Source organism: Vicugna pacos, chromosome 9, assembly GCF_048564905.1.
Source record: "Vicugna pacos chromosome 9, VicPac4, whole genome shotgun sequence".
Taxonomy (NCBI): Eukaryota; Metazoa; Chordata; class Mammalia; order Artiodactyla; family Camelidae; genus Vicugna; species Vicugna pacos.
In genome coordinates, this window is record NC_132995.1 from 68,962,034 (window position 1) to 68,988,465 (window position 26,432).

Consider the following 26,432-nt stretch of genomic DNA (forward strand, 5'->3'; position numbering starts at 1 on the left):
CCCAAGTATCTTCAGACTATATGGCTAGAGAGGGAAGAGAGTCAGCATAGTCCTGGGTCAAAGCTGCACGTGACTATTATTTGTGTCATATGAGTGAAAACTGTTTCTGATCTTCTTTCCAACTGGAATTTTTAAAAGCACATTGCCTAAGTCAGTTACCACATACCATGTATCTGTGGTGTTATTAACCTATTTTACCTTATTTATCTAGCAATCAAACCTCCTCCAGCACAGTAGCTGCAATCAGAGGTATCCCTTGTTTGAGCCTGTGGTTTTCTGCAGTCATTCTCCAGGACCATCCAGTTTTTGCAGGAGCCAGCCTGGTGACTTAAATGAAGGTACAGATAGAGTAGTGCCGATCACCCCTGCATCCTTCAGGTCTTTAGTGGTAGCATGAATCTCTGCCATCCCTCTACTCCCAGGATATAATTTCCCTTTGTTTGCTACCTTGGCTGGGGAGAGCAGAGCAGTTTCAGAGGTTTCCACTTGGCCTTCTCCACCATATCTCTTTCTCCTTAGGCCAGTGATCCAATATGGAGGTTCCTCTAACTGCAAGTATGTTGATCCTGGTCATGCATTTGGGTATTTGAGAAATGATCACCAGGTAGATCTTGGGACCTAGTGGATCCCCTGTTGCTATAATTTAGCCAGAAATTTGTTATAAATCTCTAGTCTAATGGAGGGGAGGGGGACCAGGATGACACTGGGTCTGGGTATCAACTCAGACTCTATGTTCCTTGAACTGATGAGGTATTCCTTTTCCCTAGGGAGGCTTCTGAATTAAGATGACCCTTCAGTGCCATCTCAAGTTGGGGTGAGAAGGTCAAGCCTTTTTGTCCCCATGATGATTAGTCATTGGATATGAGCTGCCCTGAAGAGGGCTTATGTCAGCCAGAGCATTCCCAGCAGCCATGGTAATTAGTCCCCCATTCCTGAAGAGACATTTGTTATAACACCGTGTCTACCACAGAAATGCTCTTGGAAACCATGTCTGTAAGGGAGAAGGGGAAGTATGACTGGGCAGAAGTTGAACTGTGTTGGAGCTGTGACAGAAAGCCCCGCCAGCTCTACAGGGAACTCTGGCACTGACGTGGCCCTTCAGCGTTGTCCTTTATTGATGACCTTTATGCCCTTGCTTCAGCCAGCATTAGATGCCGGCTGTCCTGGGGGAAAGGGTGCAATCTTGGGCTGAGGACAACGCTCAAGGAGGGAATCAGCTGTGAGCTGCCAACAGCTCAGGTGGGGAAATGAGTGCCTTAGTCCTGAAGGGAATATCGGGGTGGTGAACCACCAGTCTCCACAATAGGAGTCATCAGCATAGAGATGGCAATTTAGGTCATGGATGGGCTCATAGGGGGGAAAATGCAGAGAGTAAAAGAAAAAGGACTCAGGACCTAGCCCTAAGTCAAACTATTAGAAGTCAGTTAGAGAGCTGGTAAAAGAGACGGAGAAAGAGCAGTCAGTGTGGTAGGAGGAAACCCAGGGGATGGGGGTGGGGGGGTGCAAGACAGGTGAAGGGGTTTGCGAGATGCAAACCTCCAGTTTTAAAATAAATAAACCACAGGATGTGATATACAGCATAAGGAACATGGTCAATAGGATCGTAATAACTTTGTAGGGGAACAAATGGATATTAGACTTATCATAGTAATCATTCCATAATACATACAAATGTCAAATCACTATACATAATATTGAACATCAACTATCCTTCAACTTAAATAAATAGAAAGGAGGGAAGGAAGGAAGGAAGGAAGGAAGGAAGGAAGGAAGGAAGGAAGGAAGGAAGGAAGGAAGGAAGGAAGGAAGGAGGAAGGAAAGAAGGAAAGAGAAGAAAACACGGGAAGAAAGCATCACTAAAATCAGGGAAGAAGGCTGGAATTGTTCACCATGTGGAATGATGCTGAGAGGCTGACAAGTATAAGACACACATGCCCATTGCCTTGCCAACGTGGAGGTCATTGTTCACTGTGACCAAAGCTCTTCTAGTGGCTAGTGGAGATAGAAGCCAGATTAGAGCGTGTTGAAGGATGAAATGGAATTCAGGCAGTAGAGACAGCACACTAATGAAACTTTTTTGAGTTTTACTGTAAAAGGGAACATAAAACGGAACAGAGGAGGCAACTGGAAGAAGATAAGAGCTCAAAAGAGGATTTTGCATCTTTTAAATTTGATTGCCACTAGAGTATGTTTGCATGTTGGGGGAAGAGATGGATGATGCTGGAGAAGTGGTAAGAGAAGCAAAGGAGTCGATGTCTAGTGGGCAGAGGCAGTGGGTCCCAGGGCAGAACTGGAGAGACTGGCCTTTGGTAAGAGCAGGACTAGGGGAAAGGAAGATGGTGAAAGATATGGGCAGAATTAGTGATTTGGTGGTGCGAATAAAGAAATTCCCATTGATGCCTTTTACTTTCTCAATGAAATATAATTGTCTTTAGTAGGTAAATAATCTTCTTGTACATTGCAGCTCTGTTCCCACCCTAAACGACAATGGCCCAAGACTCTGCTTCTCATCATTACACAGGAAGAGAAAAACAAGGTGTGGCTTGCAAAACTGGCAGCCGCTGGCACATGTCACTTTGCTTGTTTGCCTTCTGTCTTTTTTCTTCCATTTAGAGTCATCTGTGCCAGCTTTCAGACTGGTAAACAGAGGGTGGGGTGAAAGGTCAAAAGGTGATAGATCTCAATCTGAACTCATTGGCTTGATCAGCTGGGTTTCCTCATTATAATCAGGAAATCCTGGAGTGACCCAGCCAGCAAGAGCACATATGGGGAGACAGAGGGGAAGGAGAAGAGGGAGGGGTCACATAGCAAGGAAGGGAGGGGCTCATCTCTCTTGTCTGGGCTCAGAATAGATCTTTGCTTCTTCAGTCTGTGTCTTTGCAAATATTCATATAAATGTGTGCACATTCAGTCTCTGCCATATTTTTTCCCTTGGAGGCTCTGTTTTTATCATCTCTTTCCTGTAGAGGGGATTTCATTGCATTTATAGATAAGCTCTGTTGATTTCCAGATACAGCCAAGATGGACCACATTCCATCATGTTATGTTGTAAAGCATACAGATATTAGTAGTAAGACAAAGAATATAAAATATAACTACAAAATATGTTTGTTGACATGGAAAAATAGTCCTAATACATTGTTTAGCAATAAAGGTAGTTTTTTAAAAATGTAGATCAGTAGGTAGACATGTATGGAAATTATATATATATTTTTAAATTTTTATTTTTGTGGGGGAAGATAACTAAGTTGATTGATTGATTGATGAAGGTACTGGGAATTGAATCCAGGACCTCGTGCATGCTGAGTGTGCAGTCTACCACTGAGCTATACCCTCCCACTATTTCTTTTAATGGCTAACATGTGCTAAATAATTATTGTGTTCCATCTATAATGTTAGCTCTGGGTATTGAAAATAAACATGATGTTTTTATTATTAAATATTGCCAGTAGTTATTAATTTTCCTAAATACATTACTTTATAAATAAAAAAATAATCAAAGTTAGTTTTAGAGCCAGTATCAGGTTCCTGGTAAGCCCTGTCATTTACATACAGATTTTGTGGTTCCTCCTCTCTCTGTTTGCAACCCCTAATTGTATCAGACATAAGTTTGGGAGTTCTTTTCCTTTCTTCTGCTCTAGTTTTACTTTCTCTGCTCTTTGTAACACGTTCCATTGCTTTGGGGCAGAGTTTGGAACGCCCTGAAGAAGCTGAGTATTTCCTGGGCTGGGTAAACTGCTAACAACCAAATTTCACGTGTTAAGCAACATTAGCTTAATCTAATTCCTGTTCTCCTCTCAGAGAAGCTCTCTGACTTTTGAAAAGTCTATGCATGGCTTCCCACTACTTCAGTGTTTGTGGCTTTGACCTCAGAATCTCTTAACCTCTTGGGTGCCAGAAGCAGTTTCATCCTGTGACTGCGGCTTGCAGTTTATCAGGAAGAGGGCAAGCAGGGTCTCCTCCACAGCCTTGGTTGTCTCGTTTTTCCACTCTACCTCCTTTGCATCTCTTTCTGCACCACGAGAAAAGAACACTTTGCCCCTTCTCTCTCATAAAGCTTAGCCACAAGGAGAGAGATAATAAAAATGTGCTCAGAGGAATCAGCTGTGTTTTTACATCATGTATCTGTCTTATTCCAATCAGGAAAAGTTACCTTGGCAACTAAATAACAGAAGATTTTGGTTTCTTGGTTTTGTTTTTTTTTTAAACCCTTGTCTCTGTTTTCCATAAATTCAGTTTCCTCTTATAGAGTTCGTCTGCCTCCTAAATTTTGAGAATGACATGACTCAGTTAAGCCTGCTGACACTTTGTTAAAATTGCTGGAAGTCTTTGTTATAGTTCCCTCTCTCGAAGTTGAAACTGATCTGAATATTGGCATCCCACAGTTCCTATTCAGTCTCCCTGTGTTCTTTGGAGATTGCAACTGAACGGGGCTGGCAACACGTCCCTGAAGGTGACATTTTAAAGGAGGGAGGGTTCATAACCCCAGCAGAAAAGAAAGAGCCAGAGAACCACTGGAATCACGTGTCCTGATTCATCCACGCGACGGATGACCACGCGTTGGGTTCTGACCACTCGATGGGTTGATCTTCCTAATACTGTGCTGCTTTGTCACAGTTTCCAGGGAGTATGTTCCTGAACTGATTACGCTTATTTGTCTTATAGGAAAAGGACACTTGTCGTAAGTCTAAACTTTTCTTTTTAGAAGCTACTCCTGGCCCCTTAAGCCCTAATTAGACCCTAATTTGAATTAAAAAGGGGGAAAAATAGTAAAAGTACAAGAAAACACACTGAGAGGCTAAATTGTCATCTTTTATTTCCTCCCTTTTACGCAACTTTGTTTATACCTGATTACTGATCCCCGGGTGGTTATGTGGATCTGACTACCCACAGCAGTCAATTAGCATTCTTTCACTTCAATCCCAAAGCCTGGTTTCTGGTTAAGAGTGGAGCTGGGCCTGGTGAAGGAAGCTTGATGGTAAAGCTGGGCCTCGGTCACAACTAGAAACCTGACTCAGAATGCATGCCTCATTCCAAGTGGATTGGTGACCGCTTCTTTGTGAAGATCAGCATATTTACTTCATTCCCCGCTGCCCCCAGTCAATTCTGGCAGGACAATATGGCATGGCTCCCAAGGAATGTAAAGCAGAGGATTTGGAGAAGGTACCAGAAGAAGCAGATCCCCCAGGACATCCCACTTCTCTGTGCAATTCTTGGTAGGTTCTTAAGAGCATAACCTTTAAAAATTGGAAATTACTATGCTATACACTTGTAACTTAATCATGCATCAACTATACTTCAATTAAAAAAAAAAAAAGAGTAAACAATCTCGGCCAGATACAGACACCAGCCTCTGTCACCTCAGGTTGCACATCGTGGGTGGCCTAAATGCTTAAGGATCACCTGTGCATGGTGTTCTGCAGGGCACCTCAGACTAAATGACATGTACACAGATGAAACAAACTCATGCATACAGATGTTATGTGATTCAACAGTATCCCTGTTTATATAAATCATTTCTTGAAATTTAACAATTAATAAATATTACACATTGAAGTTGACCTTTGCTGACACCTTATGCCCATCAAGAAATATAGTGATTTCTTCCAAGTGCCTCTGATATCGCTAGTAGTGAAGTTTCCTGAAAGGTCACAGCAGCTTGAGGACAAAGAATCATGTATCTCAAAACACCAGAGAAACTTGAGGAACTAGCCTTGGCCTCTTGCAAGTCATAAAGGATCTGCACCCCCACCCCTTCCTCTGAAACAGGAACAGGTAGAGATGGTTCTTTGTTCTGGGAAGGGGAGCCCATAGGAATCCTCCCCATTTCCCTTAGGGATAAGCCAATCAAGGAAACCAGAAGGGAAAAGGGAAAAGGGAATGGCAGGGGGAGAGAAAAGAGAGTAAACGTGATTTAGTTTTAGTTTACACAGTCTTTTTGAAAGGTCTCCTTTTATTCCCCTCACTTCCCTAATCCTCAGAATGTCAGTCACTTAACCACTCTGAATCATCATTTTGCTCTGATGAAATTCCACCTCGATTCAAGAGGATGCTGACAAGCAGCTCATAGCAATAACTGCACATTTTTAGGTAGAATTCATCCTCCCTCTCATTCCCGAAGACACATAGATACACATACTTTTTTCCTTGAGTGAACGCTTAATCAGGTTTTTTTTTAATTGAGCCGCCCATTATTCTTAGCAAAATCTCACAGAATAAAAAATATACTGGTGGAGCTCCACACACCACCTCCAAAAGCTACAAAAGCACAGTTGTAATTGAGTTGGCCACCCAGGAACAGAGGTTGAAAGCAAACTTCAAAGGGCCCTACTTGTGATGCTCAGGATTTTGGAGATTAGGATTCCAGCATATTTTATTTTCAGTAATTTAATGGGGACAGAGCATGTGAGCAAGGATACAAGAAACGAAGCAAGAGACAGAGGGGGGAGTATAAAGAAAGGAAAGAAAAGAAGGGCAGATGGTAAAAGATGCTACCAAAAAATTAAATATGATTTTAAAAATTAATAATAACTTAAACAGAAAAGGGAAAAATAATTTGGCCTGCAGGAACAAAGCAGAAGAATGGAAGAGGAAGTGGTTAGCCTAGGGGAAAAAAAAAAAGCTGGAGCAAAAATAATATGGAGACCTCCACGGTTAGCAATTTTGAGTGGCTGAAATCTGTTGGCTTCTTTTCATTTCCTGACTTGTACTGCCCCCTTTATCAACACCAAGATCAAAATAAGCAGTCATCAGACCGTTAGTCAGCACTTCTACCAGAATTGCATCAACGATTAATCATCTCTATAAAGGAGTTCCCCATTCCTCCTTTCAAAGTGCAGCCATCTCTCAGTATCCACGGGGCATTCGTTCCAGGACCAATTCCTCACAGATACCAAAATCCACAGATGCTCAAGTGCTTTATAGACAATGGTGTAGTAATCTGCATATAACCAATGCACATCCTCCACTATATGTTACATCATCTCTGGATTAATTATAGTACTGAACACAAGTAAATGCTATGTCATTGTACATACAAGGTAAATGTTATTTTGTCACTTGTATGCAGCAAATTCAAGTTTTGTTTTTTGGAACTTTCTGGAATATTTTTTTCAGATATTTCCCATCTGTTGTTGAGTCATTGTGGGCTGGATGCAGAACCCATGGATATGAAGAACCAACTATAATGGTTTATAGACTAGTCATCATAAGATAATTTTTTAGTGCCATGTTCAGAGTTACTGTAGGAGAATTCAATTTATATAAAATCATCATTCAAAAATCTAAATCTTCCTTCAGAGTAGTGTGACTTAGTAGAGTGGGCTTTAAGGCCTTTGAAACCTGGATTCAAGCAAAGTGCGAGTGTGGGAGCTAGGACAACCACAGTGAGAAACTCAAACAGCAAGAAGAAGATTATGAAGAGGAAAGGAAGGGAAGCTCCATCAGGTAGAACAGAAGTGTGACTTACAGCATGTAATCTGTCCCCGACTTCAATGAAAGCCACCTTCCCAGGGCCACCAACATCTGGGTGCAATCCAGTCCCTGGAACCGTAAAAGTAACACACAGTGAGCTCCTTGAAGGCAACAGCCATGATTCTGTAACAAGGGTAAGTTTGTAAAATTTCAAAGGGCTTTTCTCTTTTTTCCTGAGCAAAAATCTTTACACTAGTCTGCCTTAGGCTGTGATGTGCCCAGAAGAAGGTGAGAATTTATTACAGGAGAACAAGACAAAGCGTGATGTTCTGCTTCCGTCATTCAAAACATAGGGTTATGCCAGCCCCTGAAAAAGGGATTCACTGAACTCCTTTGTGAGGCCTTGGTTACTTAACAACCATGCATGGAGGCTTCAGATCATAGAGGCCTGACACAATAAAGGAAAAAAATATTTTTAAATTAAAAAAAGAAAAGGTAGCCTGTTTGTCACTAAGAATTAGCCAGGTGAATGAAATCAGGAAGAAGTTATGAAGGAAAGAAAGATCTGGACTTTGCTATGTGGGGAATCGTGGGACTTAGGAAAAGAAGGGGAGAGAGAGGAAAAAAACAAGGACAGAGAGAGACAGAGATAGACAGACAGACAGACAGACAGGGGTGAAATAGTGAAGGCGGTTCTAATCTCCCCTTCCCTAGCCCTTCTGCGTTTGGTCCAGACAGGGGCAGGCGCGCTAGGGAAGCAAGGATAGTTCCTCCAGAGGCAGAGCAGGGGTGACCTTTGAAGAGACTCCCATGGACTCTGGAATGAGGTGGCCCTGCAGGTGGCACGTCCCCAGACAAGCCCAGGGACCCAGCCAGCCCCAGGCTGTGCGGTGTGGCAGGGCAGAGATGTAGAGAGGACCCAGAAACCTCAAGCCCGTCTGCTTGTCAGAGGCAGGCAAAACCCTGCCAGACTCCAAAGGTCCCAGTGGCACTGGGGGAAACTGAAATGAGGACAGGTCAGCCAGGGCCCGCTCCAGACTTTGACCGGGCAAGGGATTGACCCCAGGTCACACCCACCCAAGTCAGCCACAAACACCCACAGGGCCAGCAGCACCGAGAGGGCGGGACAGCAGCCGGGAGGCCAGGGCAGCAGACAGCTGTGCCCGAGGACACCGCCTCCTCCCACTGCTGAGGCTGTACGAGCCTCAGCTCTTCCCCAGCTCCAGATGCACTGGGAGGAAGAGGTTATCTGAGAAGCTGAGCCAAGGCGAGCAGAATAGTAGCCCCCACGGAGTGGGACTACATTTTACACCAGGTGTTCAGTTAATGTTATTCCTCTCTCTGACCTTGAGGGAAGCTTGGGAAGGAAGCCAAGAATAGTATAGATGAAGTAAAGTTCATGTTTCTGCACGTCCAAGCTGCGCTGTAGGTTGAATTGTGTAACTCCATCACATGTTTTTGTGCAAAAAGGCAGCATAAGCACAAACGTACTGGTAGGGCTTCCAAAGGAATGAATTCTTTGAATGAGCAGGGACATTCATCCTCTGTGGTCTGACTTTCAGGGGGAGGATTGAATGACTGAGAAGGAGGGAGAGAGAGGAAAGGGAACCGGCGAAGAGTTTGTCTGTTTTGTTCTCTGATGTGCTGGCAGTGGTGCCTGGAGCATAGTAAGTGCTCCACAAGGCTGTGTCACTTGAATGAGGAAATAAACACGTGTTGAGTACCTACCTTGTGCCAGACATTGTAAAACATGATCTTACTTAATTGTCACAACAGCCTTTTGAAGTTGATATTATCATCACTGTTTGATAGATAAAGGAGTTCACACAAATCGAGTAACACCTTCAGGGTCACGCACCTGAGAAGTGTGTGATGGGGACAGAATTCAAACACCAGCCAGACTGATTACATGGACTTCTCAATGTTTTTTCTCCCATGGAAGGAAATCTCTTTATACAGAAGAAATTCCAGTGATATATCCACCCTCCATTTTATCTTACAAGGAGGAGCTCGGTGTTCTCTGCCACGACCAGACGCCCGCTGCAAAAACAACGCTTCTGCTGCGGTGATCACGCTGCAAAAGTCACACCGATAGTGCGGCCACTGCTGGGTCTGAACAGAAATGCTGTTAGTTATCTGCATAGAGAGGAATCGCAGGAAAGCAGAAAAGGCCATGTGGGAAAATAAAATGCCATCCCAGAAAAAGAAAAAAGGAAAGAAAAAATGGAAATCATAACATAACTCATAACTTGAACTGAAATAACGCATTTTTAAATGTCAAAAGAACCCTCGAGCCTTGTGGAACCAAAATAAACAACAAAATAGGCCAAATTGCCCAAAATAAGTCCTTTCTTGCGTTTCCAGTGACGTTACAAACCACAAAAGTATCCACCATCTTTTAAATTACAGCCTGGGGTTTCACTCTCTGCCGGGCTGTTTGGTCACACACCATCGTCTACATTAACATTTGCCCCACCCTTCTGCTTTGATCTGAGAGTCCCTCTAAATTCAACAGACATCCACACTGCTGCAGGGGCAAAATCATTATACTGTTGGAGACTTGCATTCCATTTATCCCAGTTATAAAAATTAGCAAGGGCCCATAGCCTAAGGGTCTAAAGAAGATCTGGCTCAATCTAAAAGAAATAAAGCAGGATGCGTGAAAATGGAAATACAACCAGCAACACAGATATTTCCCTTCCAATTGTGGGTCTTGCCGATAAGATTCTGATTTCCAAATAGTACAAAGAAAAGAGAAATGATTAGGAGCAAGTCGCTTATCTCTAAAATAAGACAGTTGGACATGTGAACCTCTAAGATCCCTTCCAACTCAGTAGATCTACGATTGTGAGTCTGGGAAACCTGAGGAAGTTTTCCAGGCTTCTCTGTGTAATGGAAAAGCATATCCCAGCTTCTTGGGGGAAGTTAATTAACCTCATTAACTTAAGATTCTTCATCCTCAGGGGACAGGTAGTGATACACAGTTCATAGGATTGCTGTATATAGCGGATGGAAAAATGCGAAAGTCAGGCTTGCTCATATACTATTTAAAGCGTTTCATGTTTAAAGGAATTTTAGAAAGCATGGATGAAGGAGGGAACTAATATTTGGAAAGTGCCACAGCATCCAACGTGCAAAGCTGATTTTCTTTTTATGCTACTGTATCGTACAAGATGACATCTTTTGGAAAAGTTGAGACACTGCTGTTTTGATATCCATCAACACCACACAGTGGGAACCCAAGAACTGGAAAAATCCCATTCAGGTATTTGACAGCCTCCAACGATTTTAGACACGCCAACAAAGAACCCTCCCTAACCTGAAGTCCCAGAACACGATCTAGCCTGTTCCCCACCTCCACCCAAGGCTGTCACACCCCAGGACGCCAGAAGGAGACTCCTTCAGCGTGGGACTGACGTAGCACCGATGGCAGGCCACGAGTGAGCTGCTCAGCTCTGAGAGCTTAGTTATTCAGATTTAAATCTGGTGGCAAAGAGGAGCCATGTGCTCACGAATGGTTACTTTCATGTGACATCTGACCTGTATAAGGTTTTTTTTTTTTTGAAATAGAATCAGTTACCAGCATTTAAAAATCAGGAGATTACACATCAAAACCAGTATTTTCAGGTCCCATCAGAGCACCTAAGAGCACTGGGCTCACATTCTCAGCGGGCAGCAAAGGGCTGGAGGAGATAGGCCTTCTCCACTGCGATGGACATTTCTTCTCAAGTTCATCCCAGTCCTAGCTGGCTCACTTCACTCCAGTAAATTCTCTGCCTGGTCCCTAGAGGCATTTGAGTGCACCACTGACTCGAATACCTACGTAGACAAGGAACCCTTCTGAAAGCCCCTCCACTGCCGGGGTGCAGCCCCCTCAGGATGTAAGGGGCACCTCTGGCATCTAAGCAGGAAGCTGATCTAACAAGACACCTGTTCTAGGGACCCCTGAAAACCAAATGATGGAAGGCAGTTCAGTGCTGTGGCCAACAGGCTGGAGAATTCTTACAGCACCAACAAGGAATGAGGGCCAGGCCAGAAGCACAGTTGCACTGGCTTTTTTGTTTGTCTTCTCAATAATTTTAAAACCTTTATTTTTTTGTGGGGAGGTAAAAATAAATTAGGATTTATTTATGTACTTAATAGAAGTACTGGGGATTGACGCCAGGACCTTGGGCATGCTAGGCATGCCCTCTACCACTGAGCTGTTTCTTCCTCTCCAAGAAGCGGTTTTAATATTGCAGTTGCTTTTCAACTGCTCTGCTCTGCCAAGCCTGCTACATAAAATGCCGTTTTATAAGATACCATGTTAATTGGCCACAAATACATTGTGGAGACATTTCCGCTATCTAGAGGAAGATTTCTGCCTACTTAAGGAAGTCAGTGTCTTCCTTAAAGTAAAAGCATTCTAGCTTCTACAGGTCTCTTCCACAAAAACAAACCCCGTTCTGTGGAAATATGATAAAACCCAGAGACCCTGTGCTTTTATTTATCAAAGCTTAGCAGACAGATCCTTACTACCCCAAAGCCCGCACTTGGCTCATCTCAGTGGAATTGCTTTTGTTTCTCTGAAGTTTCCGGGTGTGTGATGGGTGTCAGCCTGGATGCCAGTCCCAGAATCAGGTCCTGCTTGTGGGAAACGGCTCAACACGCTTAGACTTTCATGTTAGTGCATCCCATTCAAGAGCTTATGCTTTCTCATCCTTTTCTGAACTCTGGCAAGGCCTCTTCATTCTCTGACAAGTTAAGTGAAAAGCAGGATTCTTCACTGGGCTGTTAGTGCTTCCTAGTTAGAGCCATGCAATGTGAATAGTGTTCCTCCCAAGAGATTGTTCATGGAGGCAGCCAGCAATCCCAGGGGTACCCTGCTGGTCCAAAAACATGGGAAACAAAGTTATACCCTCAATTTATACCCCTCCTTAAATTTCTCCTAAAAAAGGAATCCAGCAAGGGGAATGACGCTGCTAACTTTGTGTGTTCTCGGCAGCCTGTTACAGCCCCTGAACAGTGAATGCTGTGGATTTCCCCTAAATTACAGAAAAGGTCATGGAGTGACAGACAGAGAATGTACAGGGTTCAGGATGCAGAGACACCGTGGTGATCTCTGATGGCTAAGGCTCCTTTTGCATGGAATACACGTTGCTCTTTTTCCTTCAGATAGATTTAAATGGAAGTTGGGAAGAAGTTAAAGTGCTTTCAACAGTAAGAAACGTTCCCATTCCTTTGCTCCAAATGGAAGTTTCGGGCCAGTTACCAGTGCATTCTTTATTAATAATGAAATGCAAAGTCTAAAGTGAACTCACTGTGGTCACACAGGCACACAATTCCGTATAAGTCAAAATTCTGCAAACCACCTAATGATATCACCCGCGGTGCCAGATTCAACCCTGACACGATGAAAGGCAGCTGTGGTGGCCTTAAAACCGTCCTCACCGGGGAAGGAATCAACATTCGATCACTTCGTGGTTTTCGGTGAAACTCATCTCGTGTGCTTTTCTTTTTCTTTCAGTGTTCATTTAATTCCACCAAGTTCTCCATAGGTTTATTCTGTCCATTAGACAAAAATTATGTACAAATAATTATTTCTTTTGAGACTGATAAAATCATATCGCACTTCCAAAAAGCCACCTTTCTATAAATCAAGACAGTCTATTTTAAAACACAAAGAAAAGAAAATGATTGTCCATTTCTTAATTTAAAAGTACTTTAGGTTTTTAATGTTGAACATTGCATTGAATTAATATGCTTACTCTAAATTTTTACTTTAGGGAGGAATTGGTTAATGTATTCATTTTTGGAGAAGACAAACACAAGACTGAACAATTTTTTTTCCCCTCTAGTGGAAATCTGATGTGCACCTAAGTATCCAAGATGCCACACTGCTAGCAATTAGCTGCTATATGTGTTAGATGTTAACACACACTTCAGATTTATACTCTAGTGCCTCGATTAGTATTTAGCCTAGACTTTGTAAGAATTTCCAACACTGGTCTTTTTTTTTTTTTTTTACAAATTTAATAGAAAACACAGATGAGTATAGAAAGATACCAAACGAACAACCCCAGAAATCCAAATCTCCTTAATTCACAGGCCACATAGGGAAAGGATGGTCTCTAGATATTTCTTTTACCTTTACTCTGACAGCAATTCAGTAACTAAACTGCTTGTATTGAATTTTCCAGAAAGTGAGCAGAGAATGGGAATCTATTTGACACAAATCGCCTACAGATGTTTAAATTGCTTCAACTTATTTCGATTTTTGCTGCTTAGGGCCACAGTTTAAAATAACCAATTATGAAAAACAAAACCCTGCATATGCATAATTTTTAAAGGAAACATTAATAAAATAAATATATATATAAAATGAGAGAATGTATATAAAACTGCTTTTCAAACTATGCTGTTATAGGAGTTCTTTTGCCTCCTTTAAATTATGAGGTCCTTGTGGGTGTGTCTTTTAAATTCCTCGTAATTTTGCAACTCCTACTATATAGTGCTTATTATAGTATTCTAATTCAGCTGGGGAAAGCGTCAACATAAAATATTCAGATAGTTGAGGCAAAAGGTTTTATATATCGAATAATCTCAGTAATGCTTTAATCTCCTAATTCATTTTGCACATGTGAATGGGAATATGACAATCCGTGTTTTTCTAAACGCTGCCGTGACCGGCACCTAGACAAGGAAGAGAAACCAAGAGCTATTTCTGCAGGTGGCCACTGATGCTAACTGAAGCAGAACAGCATGTGAGTCCTAACCGCTATTTCTGGTGCCGCGAAAGATCTGCAGAAGTTCAGTGAGTGAAGAATCTCCAGGCACATGAGAGTTAATGTCTTTACAAGTGATTTAGCACAAGTTTTCTCTTATTTTAGAATGTAACTTTTCTGATGGTTTAAATTTGTTTTTCTCTGCAGTGTCTAGACAGGCACAAGAGAAACCCTGAAATTAGAAATAAACATGTTTTCCTTTGTACAAAAGAATGAAACCACTAGTGCCTCCACCAGTAGACCTTTGAGGGGTAGATCCGGTAATGGTGAGTGGTCGTCTGAGCTCCTGGCATTCTCAAAGTTCCTCCTCATAAAAACGGACCACGAGTGGGAGGTCGGTGCTGGCTCAGTGGGACTGGTATATGAGACTGGGATGCAGAGGCCTGGGCTGCTTGGGAGCGAGCCCCAGCTCCCGGGCGTGTGGTCCCCGAAACAGCACACCAAAGACCCCGGTTTCTTTCTCCAGCCCTCTAGATGATTTGCGATTGCTCACGATGAGATGAGTTTGCCCATGATATTGATAATTAAGGACATGTGTCCCGTTTCCTCTTGAGTTGTGCATTTTTGTTTCCTTTCTTTTGCAAAGAGGTTAAATAAGGACACCACCTAAGACTTATTCAAATGTAGACTTCATTTGCCCGTTGTCACCCAAGTGGCTCCACCCAGCAGAGTTCACAGCAGAGCTCTAGACAGAAAAGTGCAAACCAAAGTGAGATGGAAACTAAAAATAACGTTGAATGCTTTGATTTCAGATGGGGCCTAGAACAATTTGAAAAATCGAATACAGGGGATCTACTGTACAATATGATAAATACAATTAACACTGCGGTATGTCAAACAGGAAAGTGTTGAGAGAGTAAGTCCTAAGAGTTCTCATCACAAGGAAACATTTTTTTCTATTTCTTTAATTTTGTGTTATAAGAGATGATGGGTGTTCACTAAATTATTGTGACAATCACTTCATGAGGTATGGAAGTCATTTATGATACACATCTTCAATGTGTACGGTGCTGCAAGTCAATTATATCTCAGTAAAACTGAAAGAAAACAATTGAATGCAAATACTGATATTTATAACAGAGTCCAATAACGTAAAGGATTTCTCTCCTTTCCAAATCTCAAAGTTAATTCCCCATTATTTAACTTTAACTTATTTAGAGACGTTGGTTAAATAAAAGCCAAGGATTAAAAACTGCCAATATTGGTCATACTTGTTAAATGAAATTATCTTACACAGCTTGAGAACTCAATACATTCGGGGAAGTGTACAACACTGGACAAACGCTTGGAAAGAAGAACTGTTTCTTGCTGTGTCAGGCTTCCTGGACCCCAAGGAGAAGGAGCCGTTGGAGCACTAGAGCTGGAGGAACGGATCCTGTCGACTCTGGGAAGGCTGGGACCTTGCTTATCATTTGTCCAGTACCCCTGGCGCACAGCCCAAAGCAGGCCTTCTTGTTGGATGGATGGGTGCACGGGTGGGTGCATGGGTGGGTGCACGGCTGGGTGCATGGGTGGGTGCATGGGTGGGTGCACGGGTGGGTGCACCTATCAAGAAGGCTGGAAGCAGGAAGCATGAGCCACCCCAGTGCTTCCTCTAGGGTTGTTCTTTCTGCCCTGGTTTCAACAAAGCAGCAGAAAAGTGGAACAATAATAGGATTAGGGCTCTAGGGAAGTAGATAAGCCACTAACTCCCTTCCCCGCTCCAGTCTGCCCTTGGTAGCACTGTCCCTCCTTCCTGTTCCCAGTTCTCCTTGTATCTAATCAGCCCGCCCCAGGACCGGCACCACTGCAGCACCTGCAGCGCGTCGCCCGCGCCCCCCGACGCCGGCTCCTCCCAGAGCTGGCTGAAGGAAGGGCTCCTGAAACGGCGCAGAGCACAGGCAAACATGGCATCCAACCGCAGCAAGCGTGCACAGCCCCCAAAAGCATGAGCTTATCTTCCATTTCTTTCGTGTTTCTGCCTATTACTTCTAACAATGCAGATCTTGCACCCAGGACAAGAGTTATTATGTGACTGAACATCTTTCATGGGTTTGGTCAGGTGGTAAGTAATGGTTTGGTACATCCCAGTTTATATGTTGCCAATAATACTATGATTAAGTATCCTTGCCAGTGCGTAAAAAGTCCATTTTTCACTAGGTGATTGACAATGCAATCTCTCTCTTTCTCTCTCTCTCTCTGTCTCTCTCTCTGTCTCTCTCTCTCTCTATATATATATACACACACACACACACACACATACATATATTACATATGTATATATATTTGTACCATATATTCCTAAGACTGAAATCTGATAGTTAATAAACTTTTATTGTTGACAGTTTCAAGTATAACCCTAGACTCCCCCAGGACACAGAAGTTCTTCAGGGATTGAAAATACCAACACTAAGCCAAATTCTCATCCTACAGAAGCACAGAGAGTATCACTGGATCACAATTACTTGGAATTTTAATGTTTTGGTTCTGGGTCCCAGGAGAATACTAAAAGAGCATATGTTCCTTCTATGGAACACTTTGGAACCTTTGCCACATTCTACTAAACTCTTTGGAAACTTGTTCCCTGATTTCACAGAGAAAGTCCCTTATAGCCGTCATACTCAAAAGTAGAATTTACCATATTGATCTTTTAAAAAAAAATCACAGGTCTTAAAAATATGGTTGGGTAAGTTTAGACAAATGCATTCATTGAGTAACCAGTTTTTTAGTAACTGAAAAATTAAGATAGGGAGCATTGCTAACAACCTAGAATGTTCCCTCATCTTTCTTTTCAGTTTATCCTCCTCCCAGAGGCAATACCTGCATAGATTGGTTTTATCTGTTTTTGAATTTTGCGTAAACGGAATCATGCAGTATGTTCTCTTTTGTGGCTGGCTTCTTTTGCTCAACGTGATGGTTTTAAGATTTACACAAAATGTAGGCGCTCCTTTTTTGCTTGCTGATAATATTTCATTCTATGAAATTATCACACTGTGCTCATCCGTTACTAATTAACACAGAAGCTGGTTGGGCACATGATGGTACTTCAGTAAAACAAACGTGGTGATTCCTGTTCATTCAACCCGCAATTTATACTTGGCTTTTGCTAATGACTATACCCATAACTAACTCTGATTTTTAATCCTTCAATCCTCAAAGGGATTGAAAGAAAGAGAGAGCATAGGAGAACCGGGAGTTCCCTGAGAGTCTGCACCTGAGTAGAAAGCACATGGAGTAAGAGACAGGAGGTGTCAGAGGAGACGTCTTCAGCACGAACCGAATTTGCTCCAGGTCCTGGCTCTCATCAAGGTTTGTGAAAAGAGTGAATCGTATGTGGGTCTAACCCTCCCTCAGTGTTATCTTCCTCTTATCTTTCCTAGCTCTTTTGACCACTGGTTAAAAATTCTTTTCCTTTGTAGGTAATCTAAATACTGTCAGCTAGTCAAGAAGACCTTGCTTGCTTGCGTATTCTGTAATTTCCCTTAGTGTGGCAGTGAGGGTAATGGTACATATAAAAAAGTATTTTGAGTCCCTTTCCTTGTGACCAAGCACACATCAAAAAAGCAGGAAGGGAGATGGGAGGAAATTATGCAATTTATTGTGATTTCTCATCATCAAGAACTTACTGTGTCCACAGGGAAAGAATAATAGGTCCTATAAAGATTTCTTTTGGTTATTTGGGATTCCTCCCTTAAGATGTTTAAAACCTATTTAGGGAAAACATAGACAAATCAATCTAATTTGATCTAATTAGGTGTCCACAGGAAACATCATTCCAGCTAAGTATGGAGAAAGCAGTATTAAAAACAAAAAAAGGAGCAGTGAACATTATAAGGAGATTAAAGAAACTAATTATTGCAAATACTGTAGGTAAATAGTGGTTTCCAACTAGAGATTAATTTTTAAGCCAATGACTATTTATAAGATCAAATCTTTAACAGTTTTGTAGAATTTTTTTTAATGTGTCATTCAAGTGTTATCCCTTGCTTCTCAACTGAAAATGGAGTTGCTAATGTTTAGAATTACTTGAATTACAAGCCCTCACTTTCTAGGATTTCCTCAGCAGGGCCCATCATCTTTGTGAAGGTGCTATTTCAGAGTAGCAGCTCCCAGAAAAAGCTACATTTATCGTTGCCTAGAAGACTTGACAGGTCTCAGTGATGTACTGAACAGAGGTGTGAAGAGCCCAAACCACGCAAAACCTACAGCCTAGGTGAAAAATAGCACAAGAGTATTGTATTGGGCATCTCTCGAACATCAGCCATGTCCAGAGGAGAAGTTAATCCAATCTGAAAATAAGGAACATTATCATCTTTAGAATAAGACACTTTACATTGGGAAAAAAACTGGAGATGCCAGAAATCACAACCCTACTGCTGATATGACTCAAATAGAATACAGTATCTAATTAGCATGAATGCGAAATTCATACCCCTATGCATTTTTGAATTTAAAATATCACTAAATTAACTTTTATTAAAGAACTAGATTTCTCTGCTTATTAAGAGACTGAAAAGGAAGAACAAACACTGTCTTATATGAGATTTTTATTTGAACATTCTATAAAAGTGTAATCATGTTTAATGTTGTTAGGAAGAAAGTATTATTTGATGCTATCTTGTAATTTTCCTGAATATTTATGAGCCAATGGTACTTTTTACAAGAACATCCAAAGTATGGCTATGGTTGTCTGTTTTATGCCTGTTTAAAAACCTCTACATATGTTTTTTAATCAAAACTTTATGGAGTTTATTTTAGTATAAATATATAGGTAGTGAGGGTTTGTTTTTTTTTCCCAACCTCAGTTCTCAAAATATGCTGAATTGAAACCAGATATTCATGTTGGATTACAGCCAAGGATTCCTTCATCTTAGCCATTGCTCTTGGCCAGAACTAAGGCTCTGCCCCACATCTACCCAGGAAAACTACAGTCCAGGGTTGTCCAGTTTTCTTGGAATGAAATGCACTGTCTGGAATTTCCAGGAAGAAAGTACATTTAACCAGTGAATAATGTGCTCACAGGTGGGCTGGCGAGGCCATCCTCCTGGTCACTAATGAGCTCCCCAGTCCCCACCAAGGTCAGCTGCCCTACCTCATCTTCCCCTCATCCTGTGAGTCACTGCTGTGCTTATAAAGATAAGCCCAAGAGCACAACCACTTTATCTTCCATAGAAACACTAAATGGACGCGCTTTTCCATTATGCTGGGTTCCGTAATGAAAGCCCTAGGAAGTGACTATAACATGAACTCATTCCTTCCGCCTCAGCAGACAGATGGATAGAAACATTCCAGTTGGTTTCCAGTCTTTTGTCTTCGGAACATTTTTGGCATTTCCTTCAGGAAACTGGAGGTTGTGACCTAAGGTTTCCTTAGTGAGCACGCTTCTGTTTCCCACAGTTAACCTTACCCAGAAATGACATCTACTCCATTAGGTGCAGTTTATCTTCATGTCCCAACTGTGTCCTGTGCATATTCAATGACACTTGAAAGCACAGATTCTGAAAGTTAACAATAGCACTGGAGAGCCAAACACACCAAAATACTTTAACATAATCCCCAGTGAAGATGCCAATAATATCAGAACAAGAAGTAACTGTTACAATAATTCTGTGATGCTTGCAAAGTGTTCTCGTTCTCGTTTGATAGTTGGAGAAATGAATGACTAGGGATGTTCAAGCTTTTGGATACAGTGAATCAAAAATTTTCATATAAAAGTTGTAGGCTATTCAGCCTACATTCTGCAGCTTGCTCCTTTATTGATATTGTATAGTTTTATATTGTTCAGTGGGTAGACTGGGAGAAGCCAAGACAATGTCTTGGAAAAATTAAGTAATTTAATATTATCTCCCATATTCATATCCCCACTTCTCCAGCACATTGGTGCAAAGATGAGAACGTAAGCTTCTGTGGATGGGTGTGAACCGACCATTGAGTGTCATAATTTAAATTAGATTTACAACTACATTGTTGTATAGTATTTCTTGTAGAGCTCAAGTTTTAAGACAGAATTATTGGACTTAATTTAGTTTGGCTTGGTTGTAAGCTAAAGTTCAAACAATTACATTTACTTGTCAGTGTGGTATTTGGAGGTTGGTGGTTTTCATCTCATTCTTTACTACTCTTCAGTGTTAACTTATTGAAGTTTCTCTTCCTGAAAAAGATAGAGTGGTTTCTAAACCACATTTTTTTTCACACCCTAGTTTATCAGGGCAAAATCCTTTAAAGAATAACAGAAATTTGCCTTTAACTTTGATTCTAAAGAGCCACATAGTCAAATAGAATGTCTTAATAACTATTTTTTAAAAATGCTCTTCACAAAGGAATCTTTAAAAAAATCAGTTTATTAATGTTTAAATGTTGATGAAGCTATGTGCAAAATGATCCACATTGTCAGAAACCTATTAAATACTATTTTTTTTTAAAGACACTTCTCCGTTTAATTGCACTGGAAACCATACTAAAGAGACATCAATATATTTTTATTCTTTGTAACATTTGTACACTTCTTCAATGAACTATTTAATGAACAGCTGTACTGAAAAACTTCTCATGTTCCCTATCAGTTAAAGTAATGCTTTAAGGGCACAAGAGGGTGGTATTTTCTGAAGAAATACACATTCAATGGTGTTAACACAAGTTAGGAAAATCCAATAAGATGTGGAAACAAATACATTCAAAAATTATAAAAAGTACTTTTAACACAACAAAATACAGCAATCCTGTTGGGTTGAAATGATTCACACAACACTCTGAAATAAACATCAACAAAAGTGCCAAAGACAGATGTATTTGTTAGAAAAATTCATCAAGAACACCTCTCAGTTTACAAAGTCACCCCTCAGTCAGTTTTCACCTTGTTTTGCTTGTTTGCTGCTCCTGTGACACTAAGGATCCTGACTGATGTCATTTAAATAAGTTGGACCTTCTTATGCAGATTTCAGCCATGATGGATATGATACTGTAACACATTTCATTGCAAAGATTTTTGCAAAGTGACTCAACCAAATTCCAAAAAACTCGTCCAGCTTACCTGGAAACTTTGGCCTCAGCAAGTGAAATGGCTTTACATCTCCAAACCATCTCCATCACAGCCTACCTGCTGGACGCAGCCAACATGCTACAAGATGACCAAGAAATAAACCATGCCGCACCCCTAGCTCTGAATGCTAGGTAGTTAAAATACAAAGTAAAGGAATTCTGAGGAGGGTTGTGCAGGGGAAGGAAGGGTGGGATATGTAGAGCATACCTAGAGAAGGAGAAGTGAGAACAGACTCACTTGGGTTGGAAACTAAAGTGAAAGAAACATCTCAAAGGTTCCGACAGAGACGCTTTCACACGGGGACATTAGTCTTTGTGGAGGGGCCAAATGAACACTTCAGGAGCTTGACAATGCTAACCTTTGGCTCAGTGCAAAATCAAAGCTCCAGGGGGCAGGAAATAGACTCCTGGCGAGGACCTGATCTCCACCCTTCCCAGTGCATTGTTCACAGGAACTAACTCCATCCACCAACACCAGGCACCACCAGGCTGTTCTGATGCGCCTCCTCCCTCCCTCTGGCTCGCAGCAGCTCCTTCCAGGCAGCAGTGGAGGCACAGAGAGAGATTTTTTGTTTTTGTTTTTGTTTTTCCAAACACTGGGGTGGTGGGTGACCATGCAAGAACACTTCCTGCGGGTTGGCAGTTGTCACTTTTAGGAAGAAGAGTTGACGTTTCCAGAAGACATGATAGTCTCTGGGTTGTCCCCATCGTCCTTCTGAGGGTGGGAGGAGTTGTCTGACTTACTGCGGCTGAATTCCATGCCGGCGATGATGGGTCGCGTGAATTTGCCAGCGGACTCTCCGCGGGGGCACTTGCAGCAGGACATGATCCGGACGAAAGCCCGGCGCATCTCCTTGTTGGACAAAGTGTAAATGATGGGGTTGGAGCCAGAGTTGAGCACAGCCAACACCAGGAAGTACTCCGTTCTGAAGAGGATATCACAGGTCTTCACCTTGCAGCCCACGTCCAGCAGGAGCAGGATGAAGAGCGGCGCCCAGCAGGCGATGAAGACGCCCAGGACGATAATCACGGTCTTGAGCAGCGCCAGCGACTTCTCAGAGCTGCGGCTGGCCTTGGAAATGTTCTTGCGGAAGGTCAGCCGGCGGCTCCGAGTCCTGACCAGGGAGTAAATCCTGCAGTACAGGATGACGATGGAGAGCAGGAGCAGAGTGAAGACCGTGGTGCAGAAGAGGATGTAATGCTTGTGGTAGAGCGGCAGCACCGTGGAGCAGCTGGGCAGCATGCTGATGCAGTTCCAGCCCATGATGGGCAGGCCCCCCAGGATGAGGGAGATGACCCAGCAGGCGCTGATGAGCAGGAAGGAGCGGAACCTGTTGCTCCCGTTGTGGAGTTTCATCTTCAGCATGGTGATATAGCGCTCAATGGCGATGGCGAGGAGGCTGAACACGGAGGCAGACAGGGCCACAAACATACTCCCTTCCCGCAGAAACCACTGGGCGGGGGTTAGCTTGTAGGTGTTGGCCCCAGACAAGAGCAGATTGGCTGTGTAGGCCACTCCTGCCAACAGGTCTGAGAGGGCCAGGTTGCCAATAAAATAGTACATGGGTCGGTGGAACTTCTTGGTTTTCCAAATGGTCAGCAAAACAAAGATGTTCTCCAGGATGATAAAGCAGCAGATGAGAATGAACACCACTGAGATCAGTTTAATGCCGTTTTCCTTGTCCGCGCTGATGCTCAGCTTTCCCGTGTAGTTATAATGCCGCACGATGATGTCGTAGTTGACATAGTCGGATACGGATCTGCGGAAGGCCTTGACCTGCGGGATGCTAGTGGACCCCATGATGCGCACAGTCCCCAGGACCCCGGGGGTGGCCCTTCTCCAGACGAACGCTAGAGGGCGGGCCGGAGGGAACCTTCGCTTGCAGCGCCGGTGGTTAAGGGAGAAAGATCCAGGCTTTTTGTGTAGCTTTTCCTTGGCTGGAGAGGGCCTCGGAAACCGCAGCCTTAAACAAATCACAAAGAGGAGAGAGTCAGGGAAAAAGCCACAGCACACTGGCGTAATTCATTCTAGCGAAGGCATTGCTCCAATTCTCTTCTTGTTGATTTGTTTTAAGGAAACTTGGGGTGAGCGCTGGGGAAGAGATTTTTTAAAAGTCAAGTTCTCACTTCTTGCCAAAAGAAAAAAAAAAAGAAGAAGAAGAAGAAAGAGACGGAGAAAAACAAAAATTTACCCAAACTGAAAACTCCAACTCGACAAGATGAAAAAGACCCCTAAGGTCACATCCACTCATATGGAAATGGGAAAACTGGAGAAGTAAGCCGCACATTGACTCCATTCCTGCCTCAATCCCCTCGCCCCCTATTTTCCCTACCCCCACCAGATTTGCAGCCGAAAATTCTCCGAAGCGTTCGCGCGCTCAGCGGCAGGCTCATCGCCAGCTCCTGGTGGCTCTTTCGAAGAGACCCAACCGCCAATGTGAGGGCGGAGTCGCACGCCTCTGCCCTCTACCACCACCCAGCTAAAACCACCTCCTAATTGCCATGCAAGGAATTAGATTTGCACAAAAATCATTTGACAGCGTAAGTCATTTTTTGGTCTCTATTAATAACTCTCTAGGTGCAGGTGTGCTTGGGGTCCGACGGCGCAGCATGGTGTGGCCCGCCCTGGCCTTGCGATAAACAGGAAAGCTTAGCGTCTCCGTGAAGCAACTGCCTTTTCTTCTCCTTTTTTTTTTTTCTTGCAAGCCCGTGCAAAGAAATAGAAAAGTACTCAGTGAAAACCATTCATAAGATATTGCGATAAATCCCAGAAGTTTCGTACATTTATTGATTGCAAAAGGAGTATTTTTGGTTACCGTGAGTATTGCCAAAACACACACACACACACACACACACACACACACACACACACACACACACAAAGCGAAGTTAAATGCCACTGCATTCCAAATTCCCAGTGCAAAATTGCTCTCCAGAAACTCACACAAGCCGACGTCTGGTGGTGCATTGCTAAACTAGCGGGGGCAGTTTTATTTACAACCCTCCCTCAGTACGTTGCCTCCTCTCATAGGACTAGAAAGTGTGGAGGGAAAGAAACAAGGCACTGGTTAGCAGAACTCTACCCGTAAGTTGTTTAAATGTTTTCAAGGTAACGTTGCAAATGTGATAAAAGTGGGGTGATCGAGGGGAGAGCAATCCCAGCCATACCCAGGACAGCAGAGCCTGCTCGCGCCCAGAAGCCCCCCATTACCCTCATCTAATTCCACACCCTGCTCGCTCGCAGTGCAAGTTTAAGCCCTTACCCCCACCTCCCATATTCTTTGTCTATAGGATTTCTCAAAATAAGCGCTTTCCCTCCCCCATCTCCCACCCACCGCAGCTTCCGCTGTCCCCCAGTCCCAGACGTTCTTCATTGGGGACTTAACCCTTTTCCAAACTTTCTAAGTCACAAGTGTGCCAAAAACAGCCCGATCCGTCTCGGGCTTCTTCAGTAGTCCAGAGAAGCATGTTTTCAGCACCCAGAAATGGATGTTTTAGAAGTGTTAGTTTTGCTCCTTTCTGGTTTAAAAATTTGCGCCTGCACCTGAAGACCTCCCGCCTCGGGGCTCCCCGGCGCCCCGGCCCGCCCCCGGGCCCGCAGCGGCCCCGCGCGCCCTCCTCACCTGGCTCAGGCAGGGCGAAGCTGCGTTCGGGGGGCTCCAGGTCTGCCCTGCGCGCTCGGCATCTTGCTGCTGCCCGGACTGACTGCGCCACGCTCGCAACTCACTCGAATCGGGGTCCCCTCCCTCCGCAGTCGCACACTCCAATGGCCAGCGCGCTCGCCGCGGCCCGGCCGGCCGGCTAGCTGAAGTCGCCGAGCGCCCCGCTGAGGCTGAGTGGCTTCTTTAGGAAGAGACGGGGAGGGGTGAAGGCCTCAACACTCCACGCCCTCAGCCCGCGCGCGGCTGGGGGCCCCCGGATCTCGGCTGCCGAGACTCACTGTCCAGGAAAGATCTGGGGCAGAAACACACACATACACACACACACACACACACAAAGAACCCCTCCTCCCCCCAGACACCCTCCCCAAAAAAAGAGAAAAAAGAAAAGGGGCGGAGCCTGGTGCCCCCTGGACTCTAATGTATAAATCACGGCTCTCGCCCTGTTATCGGCCGCTCCAGGGCGGTGGAGGCCATTCTCTCGAGCCTTAGAAACCAGAGGAGGTGGAGAGCCTTCGGAAACTTTTCTCAAGAAAAGTCTTAGGGGCCAGAAGGCAGCCTGGCGTCTGTAGCGCATCTCTCTGGACCCCACCCCCGCAGCCCTTGGGGGATCTGAGTCCCGAGATTGTGACCCGGCGCACCCCCGACCCCCCGCCCCGGCCGCTTCTGCGCAGGCAGGGGGCACGCGCGCCGCGACCCGCGAGTCCGGGCCGCGTTCTGGGGAGGAGAGGCTGCGAAGGGGCTGCGAGAGGTACGGAGCAGGCGAGCAGCCTGGGAGGGAGAGCGGCCTGGGAGGTTCCTCCACTTCTGCACACCTCCACCCCCAAACCCCATCCCGCTGCTGCCTCGAAACTTGTGGTCTGAGGGGCAGAAAGTGGCTTTCGCGGGGCGCACAGTGAAACGGACTGGCGCCTAGCGAGGTGTTGGGCGGGGGTTCCCCTCACTCAACTGGGCGCAAAATCAGGCCTTGTGTCCCAGATTCTGGCCAGTGGGGAGGCCCCTCTGACGAGGTGGGCAGCTGCCGGGGCCTGAGAGGTTTCCACAGCTTGAGCAGCTCGGGAACTTCCAAAGGGAAAGAGCCGCCGGGCCCAGACCAGCCGAGGGCCTGCCGCCGCCCAGCCTGGGGCCGGCACCCTTCTCGCCCTTTCTACTTGGGTACTTGGGAGGCCCCCAGACCTTAATGCTCACAACTCGCCCACTCTTTCCTTTCGCTTGGATGCTGCTGCAAGAACGGAAGACTGAGAGGCGGCCTTGGTCAGCTCCGCGTAAGTGCTGAGCTGAAGGCGCTTCTGCCCTGCCCTCCTGCCGCACAGGCGGTTCCCACCCAGTCTTTGGTCGCACTGGCTTCCCATCCTGGCAGATGTGAACGAAAAACTCCGTTGTGCAGTTTCAATTAACAGACACACCCTGTACCTGAATGACTCAGAAGGAGTCTGAAAGAATAAACAACAGACTCCTGGCTTCTGGGATCTTATGACTTTGCAAAGGAAAAAATCAAATGACGAGTTAACACACAGTCGATCGAAAGCCCTCTTCAACGGCATCGCACACAGCACACACCCACAAATTCAACAACAGT

The 26,432-nt window shown here is 44.1% G+C and overlaps 1 protein-coding gene across 3 annotated transcripts; it reads right to left on the reverse strand.

The window, feature by feature from the left end:
• Window positions 1-20,479: 20,479 nt before the first annotated feature.
• S1PR1 (sphingosine-1-phosphate receptor 1) lies at window positions 20,480-26,178 on the reverse strand. Of its 3 annotated transcripts, none has more exons than XM_072968114.1 (3): window positions 26,030-26,178; window positions 24,818-25,037; window positions 20,480-23,158 (listed from the first exon to the last, which is right to left on the reverse strand). In XM_072968114.1, exon 3 carries the CDS (start codon window positions 22,993-22,995, stop codon window positions 21,847-21,849), a length of 1,149 nt encoding a protein of 382 aa, XP_072824215.1. In that variant the 5' UTR covers window positions 22,996-23,158; window positions 24,818-25,037; window positions 26,030-26,178; the 3' UTR covers window positions 20,480-21,846. The 3 variants fall into 3 exon arrangements, with proteins under 3 accessions (XP_072824215.1, XP_072824214.1, XP_072824213.1); XM_072968113.1 differs by having other exon boundaries at window positions 24,818-25,148; window positions 26,030-26,176; XM_072968112.1 differs by having other exon boundaries at window positions 24,818-26,178.
• Window positions 26,179-26,432: the final 254 nt, after the last annotated feature.